Source organism: Vulpes vulpes, chromosome 5 (assembly GCF_048418805.1).
Source record: "Vulpes vulpes isolate BD-2025 chromosome 5, VulVul3, whole genome shotgun sequence".
Taxonomy (NCBI): domain Eukaryota; kingdom Metazoa; phylum Chordata; class Mammalia; order Carnivora; family Canidae; genus Vulpes; species Vulpes vulpes.
This window is the reverse complement of record NC_132784.1, coordinates 5,854,745-5,871,411: the sequence shown is the minus strand read 5'-3', so window position 1 is coordinate 5,871,411 and position 16,667 is coordinate 5,854,745. Positions and strand designations below refer to the sequence as shown.

Below are 16,667 nucleotides of genomic sequence, written 5' to 3'. Positions count from 1 at the left end.
AATAAAAATTTAAAAAAAGAAATTAAAAAAAAATAAAAAATAAATTAAGCTCTGAAGAAAAGGAGAAAAGAAATGGAAAAAAGAAATTGACAAAGACAGGATTTTAAAGTAATTTTCTGTCGACTACATAAACCAGAAATTGGAGTTTATATACCAACTTCGTGTGAGTTAAATATGACATTCAGAGGAATTATTTGGGCCACACAGTATTGACCTTCGACAGGTTTTATTTTTCTCTTTCAAATCTTTGAATCTGAAGTATATGACCTCTCTTTAAACAAATTAGAAGCTATGGTAATCCAGGGTACCACATTCTTTCTTCAGTTTAGTATCCACCTGTCCTCAGGGTCCATCAGAAACTGAGAACTAAGTTCAGGCCCATCTTGGCCTCATGTTGTTGTTTTCCTTTTGGTAGTTTTATAGGGGAATTAATTTCTGTATCTGTATCTTAAATTTTTTTGGTCTGTAATCTGGCCCAATTTACTTAACTGTGATACCTGTCTGATTTGAGTTTGTGACACTGCCCTTGAACATTGTGATGGATCCATGTCCTACTACATAAATGCTTTTCATGAAAGTGTTGTTTATGTCTGTATCTGTATCTATCTATCTATATATGTATAATAGAGATATATAGATATAGATGTGTGTATGGATATATTTTACATATATATGGATTTATTTTAAAATATATATTTTATAAATATTATATATATATTATATATATATATGAGAGAGAGAGAGAAACAGGGAGAGCGATATGTATATATGTATAGCTAGAGATCCATATACAGGAAGAGAGAAAGAAGGAAAGGAAGTACAGAAGAAAGAAAAAAAAGAGAGGAAATGAGAGAGGGAGGATATATATGTAGATATATATATATATATATGCATATTACATACGTACAGGTATATATGTACATGTATAAATACATATTTATCCTTCAAGAATGTTTTCATGTAAGCTTCTGACACCGTCTACAAACTATTTTGTCTTCCAGATGGAACACCGTTTACCTGGTGGATTGGGCGGTCCAATGAAAAGCACCCTTACTGGGGAGGTGCCCCACCTGGGGTTCAGCAGTGTGAATGTGGCCTAGATGAGAGTTGCCTGGATGTTCGACACTTCTGCAATTGTGATGCTGACAAAGATGAATGGTAATGGGGATGATGGTCTTTCTGCAGTTGTGGGGGAAACCCATTAATTAATGCATAAAATTTCCCCCCAAGAGAAAAAGACATGGATGAGAAATTCAATATGAACTAGGTCTCCCTAATGATTGTGATTGTTTTTAACTTTGAAAATTGCCAGTTCTAGTACTTTTAGGGCTATTGCTGAGATCTGTAACATAAAACATGTTGTCACATCATCACCTCCTTATAGTCCGAACATTCCATTTTACACAACAGAATGAATACGAAGCTTTGTGATTTAGTCAGTGTTTCTGTAATGTGTGGAATATAGCTTCTGGGAGACAGTGTGGGAGATCGGAACGTGCAATTATATAGACCATGTCTTCATTCTTGCATTTTCTCTCTGATGTTTCAGTCACCAGCCTACCTTATCATGGAATAAAAATATAGCAAAGAAAACTTATATTTATTGAGTATCCATTTAATCTTCCACAAAAAAACTTATTAAATCCTTATAATTTCCCCACTTTTGCATCTTTAATATTGAGGAATACAGTTTACAGAGAAGTTAGATAATTTTCCCAAGGTTATACACAAGTATTGAGTGACAGATCCAGACCTTGAGCTTAGTTATGGCTGGGTCCAGGGTCATTTTTGCTCTCCCACAACATGTTGCTTTTGTAACATAAATCTCAGTTTGTAGTTCTCATACCCATAACTTTGCCTGTGTCCTCCAGGTGAACTGCCCGTTTTTTAACTGTATTATGAAAATATGCACAGAACATTTCCAAACCCACTTTCGTTTTCACAAAATTTAAGGCATTCTTCAGTTTTGGCTTTGTAATTTTGCTTGCTTCATGAAATTCTGCTCAATTGTAATTAAGAATTCCTATATCAAGCTGCTCTCAACCCACTTGAAATTTATTTTAAGTACTTTTTCTTCACTGTTTAAATTGATAACAGCAGGGACTCTTTTGAATGAAATTTAAGATGCAGTCAAAATCTCACTTCAATGAGGAAAGGAGCAGACATTTGCCTGCACTGGGTTCTCCTACATGGGCCACCTCTTCAGACTGCTGAAGGGCTGCTTGGGCCTTGGGGCAAGTTACCCAGATGCCTGCTTCGAACCTCAAATCTTCACATAGGTAAAATCAGACAAAGTTTCTATATTTTGTAAAATAAAAAACTGCAGACCAGAGGTACTCGGGTCCTCTCTATTCTTTGGGCCCCCACTTTGCCCTGCAGTGTATTCTCTCATAACATCAGGGAGACATGCAATCAAATATAATTCATAGATGGAGATCGTGTCTCTTTTAATATTATATCCTTCAAGATCTATTCCTTGTACAGCAGAAATTCAGTGGTAGTTAGCTAAATAAATGAATCTAGAAGACCTTTGAGGGAGAGAGATGACTGCAAAAATAATTCCTACAAGCCTGAGAGATATGTATGGAAAAGTTAAATGGTTTTGTTGCCAGGAAAACATATATAAAATGGTCTGCAACCAGTAGCCTAGATTCACTCATTTTTCTGTGATTCATTAATTTCCCTTCTCTATTCTTGATATCAGAAATGTATAGATGTATAGACCTGCATGGAAACACCTTTATCTAATTACATATAATTAGGGAAGTCGATGTGGAGTGGTGGAATATAAAGGGAAGGGGAAGTGGTTCTCCTCATTATCTTTAATTCACTCCCTTTCAGCTGAATTCTTGATCTTTGTTCATGTTTTATTTCCTGTGGTGTCGCCCTTTCCATACTGAACACCACTTTAGTGTCTTTCCATCCTAGGGAACAACCAACCAGGGCTGGGCTTAATTTATTGAGCAATGAGAAGCAGTGGGGGAGAATGACATCACATCACATAAAAGTAGAAAATAGGCCACCATGTTGATGAGCTCTCACACTGTCTTCTCTGGGACTTTCCACTGACCATCTCTTTTACTCAGATTCCAGCCTCTTCCTCCTTTGACCTACTCACTAGTTCACTAAGCTTTGAACCCTTTACATATCTACTTAACCTAATCATCTAGGCTGTATTCAGGAGTGTTTCAAAATGTGCTTCCTGTCAACCCTGGTGCCATGATACTTCTGTCAACATAGAAGTTATTGCATATTTCATAACCCTTTCTAGTTCCTTTACAGCCAGGGAAAAAGCTCCATTATCTTCCACTTTCTGTGGCAAGTGACCTCTATTAGGGGCAGCAATATTTAATTTTAGATATAAAATTTTGTTCAACAACCCACATAACAAGGATCAAAAGAAATGATCTGAACTTCCTTTTATAAAGATGCCTACTTCATTGTGACTAGAATAACATGTTCAGCATCTCAGGGCAAAATTTAGGTGAAATCAGGGAGTTCCTTCTGTTATTCTTACGAAGGAGTAGAGGCTGAGATTCCAATTTAACTCTTTTGGATTGCACTCATTTGGCTTAGGATGGTCACAGCCTGTTATACATGAATCTGGAAAATACTTTGTTACAGGAAAAGCTGTACTTACTATTCTATCTGACATTTACTCATGTATCGCCTGTTTATTACACGCCTGGTCTTTGCCAGTCATGCAGTCTGCTGTGCAGAGAACGTCAAGGGCATTATAGTCTCTGCCCTTGAGGAACTCACAGGAGAATGAGAAAGACAGAGCTAGTTAGTTAGCAATAAATGTATCAGTGTGACAAATTTGGTGATATATATGTGCCCAGAGCCATGGTGGATATGGGTTGGGAGAAGTGGCAGTTAGGTTTTGCAGGACCAGAAGAAGTCAGCTAAAGGTGGTATAGTACGGGTAGGCGGAACCTCCATATGCTCAGACAGGGGAATGGGAAATAATATAGAGATCATTACTTCCCCAAGACACAAATATTTTGGTGTGATCATTGCCCCATTCTCATGTGGAGAATTTAAAAGAGAAAAGGCAGGAAAGAAGACCGAATCCACATCAAAAAGCTCCTTGTAAGTGAACTAATCGTGACATACCCCTTTGTAACAAGATCATAGACACAAAATACCCATTCTGCCATGAAAACTGGTAGAGCCTTGGGGAAATGCATTCATTACTTACCTATTCAAGCCGATTATTTACTGTAGAAGGGAAAAGTACAGAAGCTCACACAATGTGAAATAGTCTTTTTTTTTTTTTTTTTTTAACATTCTTCCAAGCACATTCGTAGCTTCCACGTGGTCAAACTGTCATCCACACATGTGAAATTTTTGTTTCATCTGAGCATGTCCCTGTTAGTATCGCTGGTATTTGTATGTGCTCCTAAGAAACCTCAAATATATTTATCTTATACAACTCCCTCAAGTTTCTACTCTTGGTAAAATTGATCAGAAAACTGATTTGGGGCTGGTAAAACATCTAGCAGATAGCAGGCTGATGTATTACAACTGCTAGGTAATATTGTTGCTTAAAAGTGTTACATATCATAGACTTCAGTGTTCTTCACATTTAATATACTGAATCCCAGAGCATCATCCCACCAACCCTTGAAGTAAGTTTTATCATCTCTTTTCCCCCAGAAAAGGAGACTGAGGTGCTGTTGTGGTAAGTGGCTCAGTGAAGTTCACATGACTAAGAGAGCAGAGTAGGATCCTCCTGAATCTGAGGATGCTCTTAGTGACTATATGAAAGGAACCACCAAGTTGAGATTCCGATTTTAGACATGGGGTGAGAATTCCAGAGAAACCTCTCCCAAGGGCTTCTCCAATCTCATCACGACAGCCCATGAGTTTCTTTTTGCTAAATCAGGCTGTTTGGGAGGCTCAGCCAACCTCATGGCCTCTGGTAATTGACAATAGTTTATTCTGTTTTAATCAGCCTCTGTAACCGAATAAATTGCTGCCATATATGTCAATGAGACCAAGTAAACGAGGAAAATGATTGCAGGGTAGATGCGAGAGGAAATGAGTCAGCTCAGAAGATGGAGGTGGATGGAGGGGAAAAAACTTGATGAACACCCAAAGCATGACTCCTTAGAATAAATGGAAGTGTCAGGTAGGCATCTGAATCAGGTAAACAGGAAAAAAAAAGAAAAGAAGAAATGAGAAAACTTGAAATGAGTAATAGTTTTACAGTCAATGATTGTTTGCAAAAGAACTTCTCTTCAACCTAATGGTTCAATGTATAGAAATCCTGCCAGTCGGGTGTTTTCTCATCCCCTTACTTCAGACTGATAGACTGTGGAGAATAGCAAAGGACAGAGGATAGCTGCAGGCTGGAGACGGCACAGGGGCAGTGAGGCTATGTAGGATGGGAAACCATCATCCAGGTAAAGGGATCCAAAGGATGGTTCTGGCAGCAAGTTAGAGGAGGTAAGATTTTTCAAAGTGTGCCTCTTGGTAGTGGCCTGCAGCCCTAATGAGGATTTCTTTCGATCCAACAACCAAGTAGAACTGAGATGAAGCTCTATTGTTTAACACTAGAGCATCTTTTAAAATTTATTCATAAGAAACTGCAGACCTTCGTATTTGATTTTTGGTAACTTTGTTCTTTGCCTCCTATCCTTAATGCACTCTTATATAAAGTGATGTGGTACAAGATAGGAAGAGAAAATGATGTAAGGTTTAAATTCTGGTCATCTGGTCATCCAAAAAAAGAGAACCTATTATTCTGTTTCTTAAAAAAAAAATACAGGATATTTTTAGGTTTCTTTCTTTTTTTTTTTTTTTTAGGTATATGGAATCCTAAAGCTTCAAACTACTCTTTAGTCATTGATTCCACTTCTCTACCACAGAGAAATTATTTAATAAATGGTGTCAAATCTGTGAATGAACAATTGAATGACTTCTATTGGACATATTTTTACTTTTCGTAGGTCAGGCCATGGTCATTCTAGGATTAACTGATCTTTATTTCATTGTTAGTTATCCATCTTTTATAACCTCACAAGAAACATTTACCCAAAGTTTAGCCTCAACTTTCTGCTGCACATTCATTTTTCTTTTGGCTATCAAAGAGTAGTTAGAAGTGGCCACCCTGTTCCAAAAGTTATTTTTAAAAAATTATTTATTTCTAGAGAAAGAGAGAGTGCACAAGCAAAGGGAAGGGCAGAGGATGAGAATATCAAGCAGACTCCCTGCTGAGTGTGGCCCCTGATGGGATGCAGTGCTGGGATCAGATAGCAGGACCCTGAGATCATGACCTGAGCCAAATCCAGAGTCAGACACTTAACCAACTGAGTCACCCAGGTGCCCTAAAATGTATCATTTTATACATTTGCTTTCAACTTTTCTCTTTGGTAAATACATGTCTTACCCAGTCCCAGGATCTTGACCTTCACGAGAACCCTTCATGCCTTTCCTATGAGGTTTGATGAGACAGATGCCTCTAGGAAGAGGATGCTGGATACATCCGAGTAGTTTAGGGTTTCTTCACATAGGCTGTTCTTTGATCTCCCAGGCCTTTCTTCAACCTTCCATACCTGAAGATCTCAGACTTGGTGCAGTGAGGGTGCTTCATCCTGGTGGTTTCCTAAGATGGGGCAGGAGTCCTGAATCCTGAGAGAAAGGAAAGGATCACCTCAGAACACACTAACGCTCTACCTCACATATATATAGATACATGCACATATATACACACGTATGTATATTTCTATTATAATTTCTGCTGGTTGAATTTTATTATTCATGAATCTATTTATGAGCTATTCCAATGCCTATTGAGCTTTGCAAGTGCTTTTGTCCTTTGCAAGCAGAAATTCTGAAAGTTTTATCTGGATTTTTGCTCTCACTAAATTTCCACATATCTAGTGGTACAATCAGGACTTACACCTCGTGCTATAGAGAAGTGTGCATGGCACATGGCAGGACCCTCGTGTACAAACTGCTGAAAGAATGAATGAGATAATGGCTACATGGGGTGGCCGTCCTCCAGATCCTCTCTCCTTGGCCTAATATGACCTTCACTTACTAGCTATAGTCTGCAGTTTCATTCGTGACATTTTTACTTAAAATTTATGTCTTGGGGCAACTTGATTTTGGCTTGTTCACACTAAGTATCCCATGACTAGATTCCAGATTGTTTTTAGACAGAATGTTTTATGGTGTATCTGATTGGAGAGAATAGAAGGCATAACATACTCAAGAAGGGACAATACAAAAGTGGAGGAAAAGAGCTTATATCAGAGGTTGATAACTCAAAAGCAATCTATCACATCATTATTTTATAAAATTCTAGATAGAGTAAAATAGCTGATATTTACCAAAGACAACACTTAGGATTTTTAAAAAGACTTTATTTATTTATTCGAGAGAGAGGGGGGGGGGGGAGAGGAAGAGACATGGGCAGAGAGAGAAGCAGGCTCCCTGCAGGGAGCCCAATGTGGGACTCCAGGATCATACCCTGAGCTGAAGGCAGACGCTTCAGCGCTGAGTCACCCAGGCATCCCTAGGATTGCTTTTTGATTGTTTGTTTCAATTCAATGATGCCGCCATCCTATCTATTGGAAAAATATTCAACATGAGGCATTTAAGACCTGTTGGTTCTAGTAAACAAAACACAGCTATAAAATACTCCTTCTAATGCTTCTAGGAAGCAAAGATGTAGACTGAAACTTCTATTGCATCAGTTCTCTGTCAAGCTTTACAAATATACTATCTCAAAATTGTCTGGGGAGTCACATTACTTAGGTAATTGCAAAATTGTATCAGAAATAGAATTCAAAGCCAATATCAAGATTAAGAGTTGGTATATAAATAGTATATTTTATATAACATTTTGATTTGTACTGTTATTGTATAAAACATAATTATACTTAAAAATGCAGTGATACTTTAGGTTCTATTTTAATTTGCCTACTTATCACTAAGTGTATGGCATTACTCACCTAACAGTAGCTCTTAGTCAGATCCAAATTACATGAGCTGCTTACATCTTTCATGTACTCTGCAAGTTTGCTCATAATTGTCAATTCTGATTCACCCAATTTAGGTTTCTATATTTAACAAAGGATAAGGGGAATGTTTTCTTATTTTTTTTTTAATTTTAGGAGTTCATTTTCATAAAAATAAATCTATGCTGTCGTATCCTTACTACAAAAATTCAAATATTTAAGAAAAAATGTAAAATCTGCTTCCTCACCACCATTTGGAATTCTTACTTGTACCCCATGTGTAAAATAAATCTGACACCTAGAGATAATAGTTGGGCATATTGGGCATTTCCACATAGAAATATCTTCCTATACATATGACACATTTACTAAGTGTGAGATCATATTAAATATGTTATTCCACAACTCACTTTTTTCCACATAAAACATGTCTCGGAGAGCTTTTATGTGGCATCATTAAATAAGCATAAAAATGAGTGCATCCTGTCCATTTTAATGGCTTCAAAGTATCCAGTGTGGTTGTATCGTAACTTATTTTATCATTTCTTTATGATAAATATTTTCCTAGTAAATGATTTTTCACTCTTAGAAAAAAAAGCTGCAATGAACATTTTTGAGTTTTGATTTATACGTTTTTCCACTCGGAAAATTATTTCTATTGCATAGATCCCTAGCTTAAAATTGTTAAATTATCCACTTTTTTATTTTGATAGATGTGGCCAAATTGCTAAATGGACTTAGGGTGTTACACAGACAACAAAGGGATCAGTTCAGAACTGGATACCTTGACTCTGTGGGGGAAATGATTCTCTGCCCAAGGAGGAAGATGCAGAACTCACCAGAGTCAAAACAGGTCCACACAAGGAGATGTCAATTACAACCACTTTTTGCACAGAACTTGCTGAAACCTTTAGCCAAGAGCAGAGGGCTGGGATGGACTCCTGTGATGCTAAGTTCCTCTGCAGTTCCTTCTCCCTGCCTTTGCCATTTCTGCTGTGCCTGGTGCCACTTCTAAGGTCCAAGGGGACGCTCTGGGCTAAACAGAGAAATCCTAGCATCTCCGCACTTTTTTTTTTTCCAAAATGTAGAAACTTCATCATTAAGAGCAAGAAGGAGGAAGAGAAGAGCAAGTGGAGAGGGAAGGAGGAAGTGAGGAAATGATTCCATCTCCTTTGCAAATCTGCTTTTTAGATTTTCGGTGAAAATATCACAAACAAATATGTATAATACAGTTAGAATGCACTAAATTGTAGCTACTTTTGCTGGCAACACTCATTTTCTGGATGTGAAATGTAATTTATCTCTAAGTAACATTTTATTATTGTAATGAGATGATGAAATCCTGGATTTGTCAGTTATTAACTATACAGCCTAAATCATTTAGGGCTTCAGGTTCCTATTTTATTTAAAAGAAAGAAAAAAGAAGGAAGGAAGAGAGGGAGGGAGGAAGGAATGAAGGAAGGAAAGAAGGAAGGAAGGAAGGAAGGAAGGAAGGAAGGAAGGAAGGAAGGATGGAATGAAGGAAGGAAAGAAGGAAGGAAGGAAGGAAGGAAGGAGAAGAAAGAGAAGAAAGAAAAAGAAAGAAAGAAAGAAAGAAAAGAAAGAAAGAAAGAAGAAAGAAAGAAGAAAGAAAGAAAGAAAGAAAGAAAGAAAGAAAGAAAGAAAGAAAGAAAGAAAGAAAGAAGAAAGACCTCTGTGGAGTTGGGGAGTACTGGCTGAGTTAGCAGTAATTTGTGCATTGAGCAGATGTGCCATCAGTTTGGTTCTCAGAAATTTGTTAGTCATCATTTTTATTATTTTCCCTACTTTTTACAGTATCTTAAATAAAAGGTAAGAGGTAACATTGATCTATAGAAGTTAAACTAATTTCTAAGAAAAAAAATACATACATCTATGTCATAAAATGCATAGCAGATAGAACAACCAAAGGTATCGTTCAGCCATTTAACTGTAGGTGAAGTGAGGAAAGAACAAGGAAAGCCCCTTCCCCCAAAACAGAGCTGCCCTCTGAAAGTCACTAGTGAAAATCACCATGTAATGGATACGTCTGCCCCCAGTAGAAATAAACTAAGAGATCGCTTGTAAATGTGTAACTGAAGAATTTGTGTGCTCCCGGAACTCCTGCCAAGGTGACCCACGTGTAATCTCAGGGAATGCAGGGTTGGAAAATGATTGCAAATTAGTAAACTGAAACCTAGTCAATTGAATTGTATCTTGTGTGGAGAAAGCCTGTGTGAATGGAATGGGGATGCTCAGCCCAGGCCCAGGAGGGCAGCTCAAGGACTCAGGGCCGGTGCCATTATCCCAGCACTACCTGGAAAAGATGTAGGGACTACCTGTGTCCCCATGTGAGAGAGCCCCTCTCTGGAGGACTGAGACCAGGAGACTAGAGGAGCACCATGGTTGCTACAGCAAAGATATGCCGTTCAAATCCTGGCCCCCTACTGGCAAATAATGGACCCTGGGGAGTTTGGTCATCTCTATAAGGTTCCATTTCCTCTTCTGCACAAGGCAGGCGCTGGTTACAACATTGTCACAGGGATGCTCTGTGGATTAAATGAGATCATGTGTAAAAATCTATTTTTATCTATTTCACGTGGCCAGGGAAAGGCAAGAGGCAGCTTCCACGTGCACGTTCAGTGATAGAAAGCGTTCAGCTGAGCCACAGAGCCAGCAATAGGTTCTAAGAATAGCAGTCCTAGACTCAAGCCATCCCTCTAACCCCTGGATCATTTTTTTTTTTTTTTTAGAAAGAACTCTCTGTAAAAGGCAATCATGATTTAAATGAGCATTTTATTGTCCACTTTATGTTAAATATTTCGGAATTTGGGCCATACCTGTAAGAGACTGAGACCTCTTATCATAAGGAGTTTTTAAGCAATGAAGTATGAATCACCACATTGGTAAATGTGTTCCTGGGAGTGTTATGGAGGAAAACGAGAGTAGGAAGACAGTAGTGAGATTGGCAGCAGGCAGCCAGTGGAGGTAACCATCACCAAGGCCCAGGCAGAGAACCTGGAGCTCCCTCAAAATACAACTGAGGCCCGGAGGGTGAGGATAAGGCAGCTGGACAGAGCCACCTAAGACAGGTGAGCTTGGTGGAAGTGGTCAATCGAGAATGCGGGAGGAGAGAGGAAAAGAGGAAGGGAAGATATGTGGATGTACAGCCTCAGCCAGTGGAGCAAGGGGTCTCATCCTTCACATAACATAACGAGCAGGAGGGCAGATCCCTGAAGCAGCAACAATGGGAGGGGGTTGGGGCATATTCCTTAGGGGTGACTGCTGACATCCAAGGGAGGTGTTCAGTAGGCACCTGTATTCATCGTGTGTGTCACAGGGAAGAAGGCAACACGGTGAAATGCTGCTACAGAGTAGAATGAGTTAGGGGCCAACGTGTCCATGGAAGTTAGCCATTCACTAAGAGGGCTCGCCCTGTCTTGAAAGAAGAGAAGGCGGGTTGTGGGAGTTGAGGAGGCAAGGGAGGAGCAGGAGAAGAGGGAGAGTGCAGACAGTTGTGGTAAGAACTTTTCTGGCACTGCTGAAGACTGCCTTTGTCCATATCCAGAGCAGGTTAATCAAGTCATGCCTCCAGAAATCTTCATCTCTGGTAGTATTTTTTGAATTAATTTTATGCTCATAAAATCTTGAGGGCCACGGTAATATCTTAATGATAAGATAATATTGGGTAGACTTTGTCTGTCTTCATACACCAAGACCTGATTTTGTTTTCCCACATCTATTTGAGGAAAGCCCTATGGTTTCAAGTTTCTAGAATATTTATAGAAGAACTGTAGTTTCCAAAATGTTGAAACATTTGAAAAATTGTGTTGTTTTGCCCTTCATGTTCCTTATCCTGGGAACAGAAAACAAGGCTCCAGACATTGTCTGGTTGGGGTAGGGTAGAGAGGAATGGATATGACCTCCTGGTTTGCACTTGTCTATGTGACCACTGTCAATGCTTGCACTTGCTTTTTTTTTTTTTTTTTTTTTTTTTTTTTTTGCAATCCAGTGACAACCAACCTTTAATCTAAACCCCTAAGTCTTTTTTTTTTTTTTTATCAGGAAGTCTTAAGAAGGAAGACAAAAGGGAAATAATTGCCTTAAGTTAGGGTAGAATCACTGGCAAGCATCACTACAGTACTTCAGACTTGCAGATTTGCCTATGGGCATCTTACTGTCATTCCTCCCTTGCAGTCACAGGAAGTGGAGGACATCATGTCACCCACTCAAGGGAAGGCTGTGCAGACTGATTCGCTTAGATTCACACAGGGGCTTCAAAGGGTGCCAGGGTTTTCAGTTTTTGAATCATTTGCTAGGTTTTTACTACCTTGAGCGTAATGCGTTTTGTTTTTTACTTACAAGTGACTAAAATAAGGATAGAATGAGGAAACAAAAATCTTTCTTAACAGGCTCAGTGACCCAAGTGACTCTACTAAAAGAAGCTTACAGAACAGCAGTTAACCAAAATTGGTTGGTTCATGGAAAACAAATGGCAGCATATGACTTTTCGCCACATTTTACTCCAGTGAATCACTAAAGAAATCAGCAGCCCCTGTTTTGCTCAGCAATCCTGAATCTGGTAATAACGCAAGATGCAGATAGTTAAAGAAAAAGGGGAACACATTGCTTCTGACATGTTTTTCCATTAACTCGTGTGTTTCCCGAGGACCACATATGTCTATGCTTTGTATTCTTGGAGCCGCCCATAACCTGGTGTCGACAGGTGTCTGTGACTGGCCTCTGCTCATTCACACCAGCAGCTAGGTTCCCTTTCTTACTTTTCCTTTAAAAATTCTTTTCATTTCACATTTTTATTTCAAGTTTTACAGGGAATTCCAACAACTATTTATTGAATCCCCACTTTGTGTTAGTATGTTAATAGTTTTATCGTTGTTGTCTTCTTTAATTTATACAATATCAAAGTGATATTATTATCCCCATTTTAGAGATAAGAAAACTTAGGCCAAGAGTGACTTCACTGACACTCTATAACAAGTATGGTGAGGCACATGGATTCAACTTGTAACAGTCTTGTCCAAATGGCAATGCTTTTCCACTACATATTAATCATTTCTGCACTTAATCAAGTACATGAGTACCTAGTACTCTTAGGAAGAATCTTGTATATTGTTTCAAAAGAGGACAAAATCTATAAAGTGTTTGCCCTTGGAAAAGCAAATTCAAACAAAAGAGAAAGGAAAACAAGTTAGTGTGTAGAAATGTACAGCTGTTGATTTCCTGCTTCTTAATAGGTACTACCCTGATTTGTATCCCTGTGTATCATCTTATACGCCATCACCATCCACTCCCCCAAATATTCCACCCATTGATGCTTTTAAATGTTTGACTCATACCTGTCACTCATAAGTTGAATTAAATCCAATTTTGCTCTTACTGTGACCTTAAGAGCATGAATAAAATATGCAAAGAATCTTTGACGCCGTCTATGAGCCGAACACAACCCTCACCTGCATCTTATTGCCCAGTGCAGTGTTGGCTCCCACTATGTATATGGTTTTTGGTTTATTGTTTTTAGAATTTAAAATCCATTGTCAAGATTTTAAAACTTGAGAAGTTTTACATTAATATTCCAGTCTGAGTCACATGACATTCTTGAATGGCATAATTACTTGTTACTAATGGATATCATCATTTCCCTTTAGCCAGAACAAGTATTTCCTACCAGTTTTCTTCCCTCTATCTCTCTTTTTCTCTTCTTCTCTTTTTCTGTCTCTCTTTACCTCTGACAATGAAGGTCTATGTCAGGTTCCATTTATTATCTAACACAAAGCTGGCTCACTCATTTTTATTACTCATCTGGCCCCTGTAGGAATTTAAGTTTGTATTAAAAAAAAAGTATTTTTGGTATTGTGCCTTGCAACATCAAACTAAATATGAATTTTTTCACTGTTACATGGAAAAGATTTTTATTCTTAGAATACTATTTGTATATCCCAACACTTTGACATAGGACATCAAATTGAGTCAGACAAGGTGCCATAGTGTGTAAGGGAGGCAGTCATTAGCATTGATGGACAGACTTCAGAATCTCCCATTTTCACCTTGAAAATAAACATGGAGAGAAAAAATTCCTAGAGCAGTGTAGTTTCTTCAGGATTACATATGGGTTTTCTTTACTTTGACTACTTGGAATTTACTGTAAATTCTATGCTTAAAGGATATTTAAATATGAAGACTAAATTTTTATTCTATGTCTTTGTAACAGTCATAGTTGTTCTTTCAAACAGAAACAAAAGTCTTATTTCCTGATCCTTTGAATGGCCTCTAAATATAGGTACTCAAATAATAGAAAATGGATAATGCATTTCTTTACCATTTTGGTTACTTGACCTGAAGGGTACACGTGCAGGTGAATATTTCATTTATTTATAGCCAAGATGAACTGATATGTTTTTCTCCAAATCTCATGAGCTGGATGCCAAATCTTAACATTTAATTTTCTACAATGTTCTGTGTAGTATGAGATCTCTAATACAGAGTAATAGCTTGATGCATAAAAAGATGGATTGAATTGCCTAAGGCTACAGAGGGACAAAGATAAGAACTAAAATGAGTGTTGCCACTACCATTTTCAAGCATTTTCCATAGATCAGGCACTATTCTAAGTGACTATGTGATCTCATTTAATTCTCTCAAGAACTCTGTTATGTAGACTTTATCACCATTTTAAAATTGAGGATGCTGGAGAATCTCAGAAATAAAATGATTTGCCAACCTAACATAGCTAGGAGCTGGGGACTTGGGATTCCAGAACAAATCTATGTGCTTCTGAAGCTATGTCCCAAGCATCACATCACAGTGCTCCTGCAATGCTTCTCCAGTTAAGAATTTGAGATATTATTTTCTTGGGCTCTAAACTCAGAGTTGTAAGGGATATGTAAAGGACAATGAAATATTACACTGATTTCGAGTGTGTGTTGTTTTGTTGATTTCTTTGTGACTACAGAGAGAGAGAGTCAATATGAATTTGCTCCTTTATGTTCTTGTTATCAAATTGCTACATTATATGCTTTGCCCTGAATATTGGTTCGTGGTGCTGTGTCTCCCAATTCCCATGTACTGGCAAGATGAACCATCCTGTGCTTAACTAGGGCTGTGTGGGTCGGGGGTGCAGCCCACTCTGTGCAGGTTTCAGGCCACCTCATATGATTCAGTTCAACTTCTCATTTAAATTGGTAGCAGGCCTAATGGATAGAGCATGGAAATGAAAATGTCCCATCATCTTTTCTAGCAGGCCATCTGATGTTTGGATGAGCAAAATGGAGCAAGACAGAAATGCAAAGTTCACCTTGCCCAGTTAAAAAGGCTTTTGGAGAATTTTGGTTACCATTTCAAGACTTGCTGTTATGTAATGCATTTTGTGTTCTTCCCCTTCTTTTAGAAATTTCAGTCTTTTATTAGTCATAAGTTCAAATTGTTATGTCAGGATGATATGTTAGCTCATAACATATAGGCATCTTCATATATATATATGTGCTTAGCCATGGCTATTTTTGTATGTTTGTTAAATTTAGACATGAGGTAGATACCACGTATGTGACCAAGCCCCTGACCCTTGTGCCCTGTGAACTTAGGCATTGTCTGATATATCTTAGACTCCGTTTTCTCATCTGTGAATGAAAATAATGGTACCCACTGCACAAAGGTATTGTGTGGGAAAATTTACTTATCCCCTAGTATATTTCTGGCTCAGAATGGTTATTCATTCAATGCAGGTTTCTTATCTATATTTTTATTCTCTCAGTTAAATGGTATGTCTTTACCAGGAGTCCAAAAACATAGCTTTAAAAAAGGGAAAAACAATAGCTTCACCCATTTATTTCTAACATTTTTTTTTTTTGCCAAAAGGTGACTAGTTAGTTATCTATTTGCGTAATTAACAAGGACAAATAACTCCCCAAATCTTTAAAACATAGAGCAAAATATAGAGCAACAAATGGATAACTCTAAAGACTTGTTTTTACCTAGAGTTCAAAGGTGGCAAGACACATCCCCAGCTGATTAAAACCTGTAGGCAGGCAGGGGGCTGAAGCAAGTCCTGGGAGCGATTTCAAGTGGGATTTGTGGCGCCCATTTCCAGTTAGTTACTGAGATAGCCAATCTCTGTGGAAAGAGAGCTGCTATGTCATGTCACATCAGCGCTGCTTGGGGGCAGGTAGGGTGCTGTCAGCCTCAACAAGCAACAGCAAGCTCTGTAAATTACCTGTGTTTCTGGAAAGATGTAGGGAAAATGTGCATTCCACTGGATTTTGGAAGCTGGCCAAGGGTTTTGTGATTGGCATTCCAGGCTTTTGCATATGCTTATGAGATGAAAAGCCTTCTGGTTCCCCCTCCCTGGCCTCACCCTGCTGCTGCAAGCACCCAGATCACCTTTGAAAAAAGGAGTCTTGGTAAAAGAGTCCCTACATTATCCACATTTTCCCCTCTCTTTTCTTAAATTTATGTTTTTCAGGACAAACGATACTGGCTTTCTTTCCTTCAAAGACCACTTGCCTGTCACTCAGATAGTTATCACCGATACCAACAGATCAAACTCAGAAGCTGCTTGGAGAATTGGTCCCTTGCGTTGCTATGGAGACCGTGAGTACTAAATCTAAAGAAGCTTTCTCTCTTCATTACATAAGCACAAGATGTTTTTATTCTCTTATCTCTTTTCCCTGCAGTGTCCCTCAGTCT

At 38.4% G+C, this 16,667-nt stretch overlaps 1 protein-coding gene across 3 annotated transcripts in view; it reads left to right on the top strand.

Moving 5' to 3' along the window:
- CNTNAP5 (contactin associated protein family member 5) overlaps positions 1-16,667 on the top strand; it is a 789,161-nt gene that overhangs the window by 640,022 nt on the left and 132,472 nt on the right. For all 3 annotated transcript variants that reach the window (XM_026015709.2, XM_072757524.1, XM_072757523.1), the window contains 2 exons: positions 1,002-1,158; positions 16,444-16,571. In XM_026015709.2, the coding sequence (XP_025871494.1) occupies positions 1,002-1,158; positions 16,444-16,571 (285 nt within the window). The remainder of the gene's footprint in view (positions 1-1,001; positions 1,159-16,443; positions 16,572-16,667) is intronic.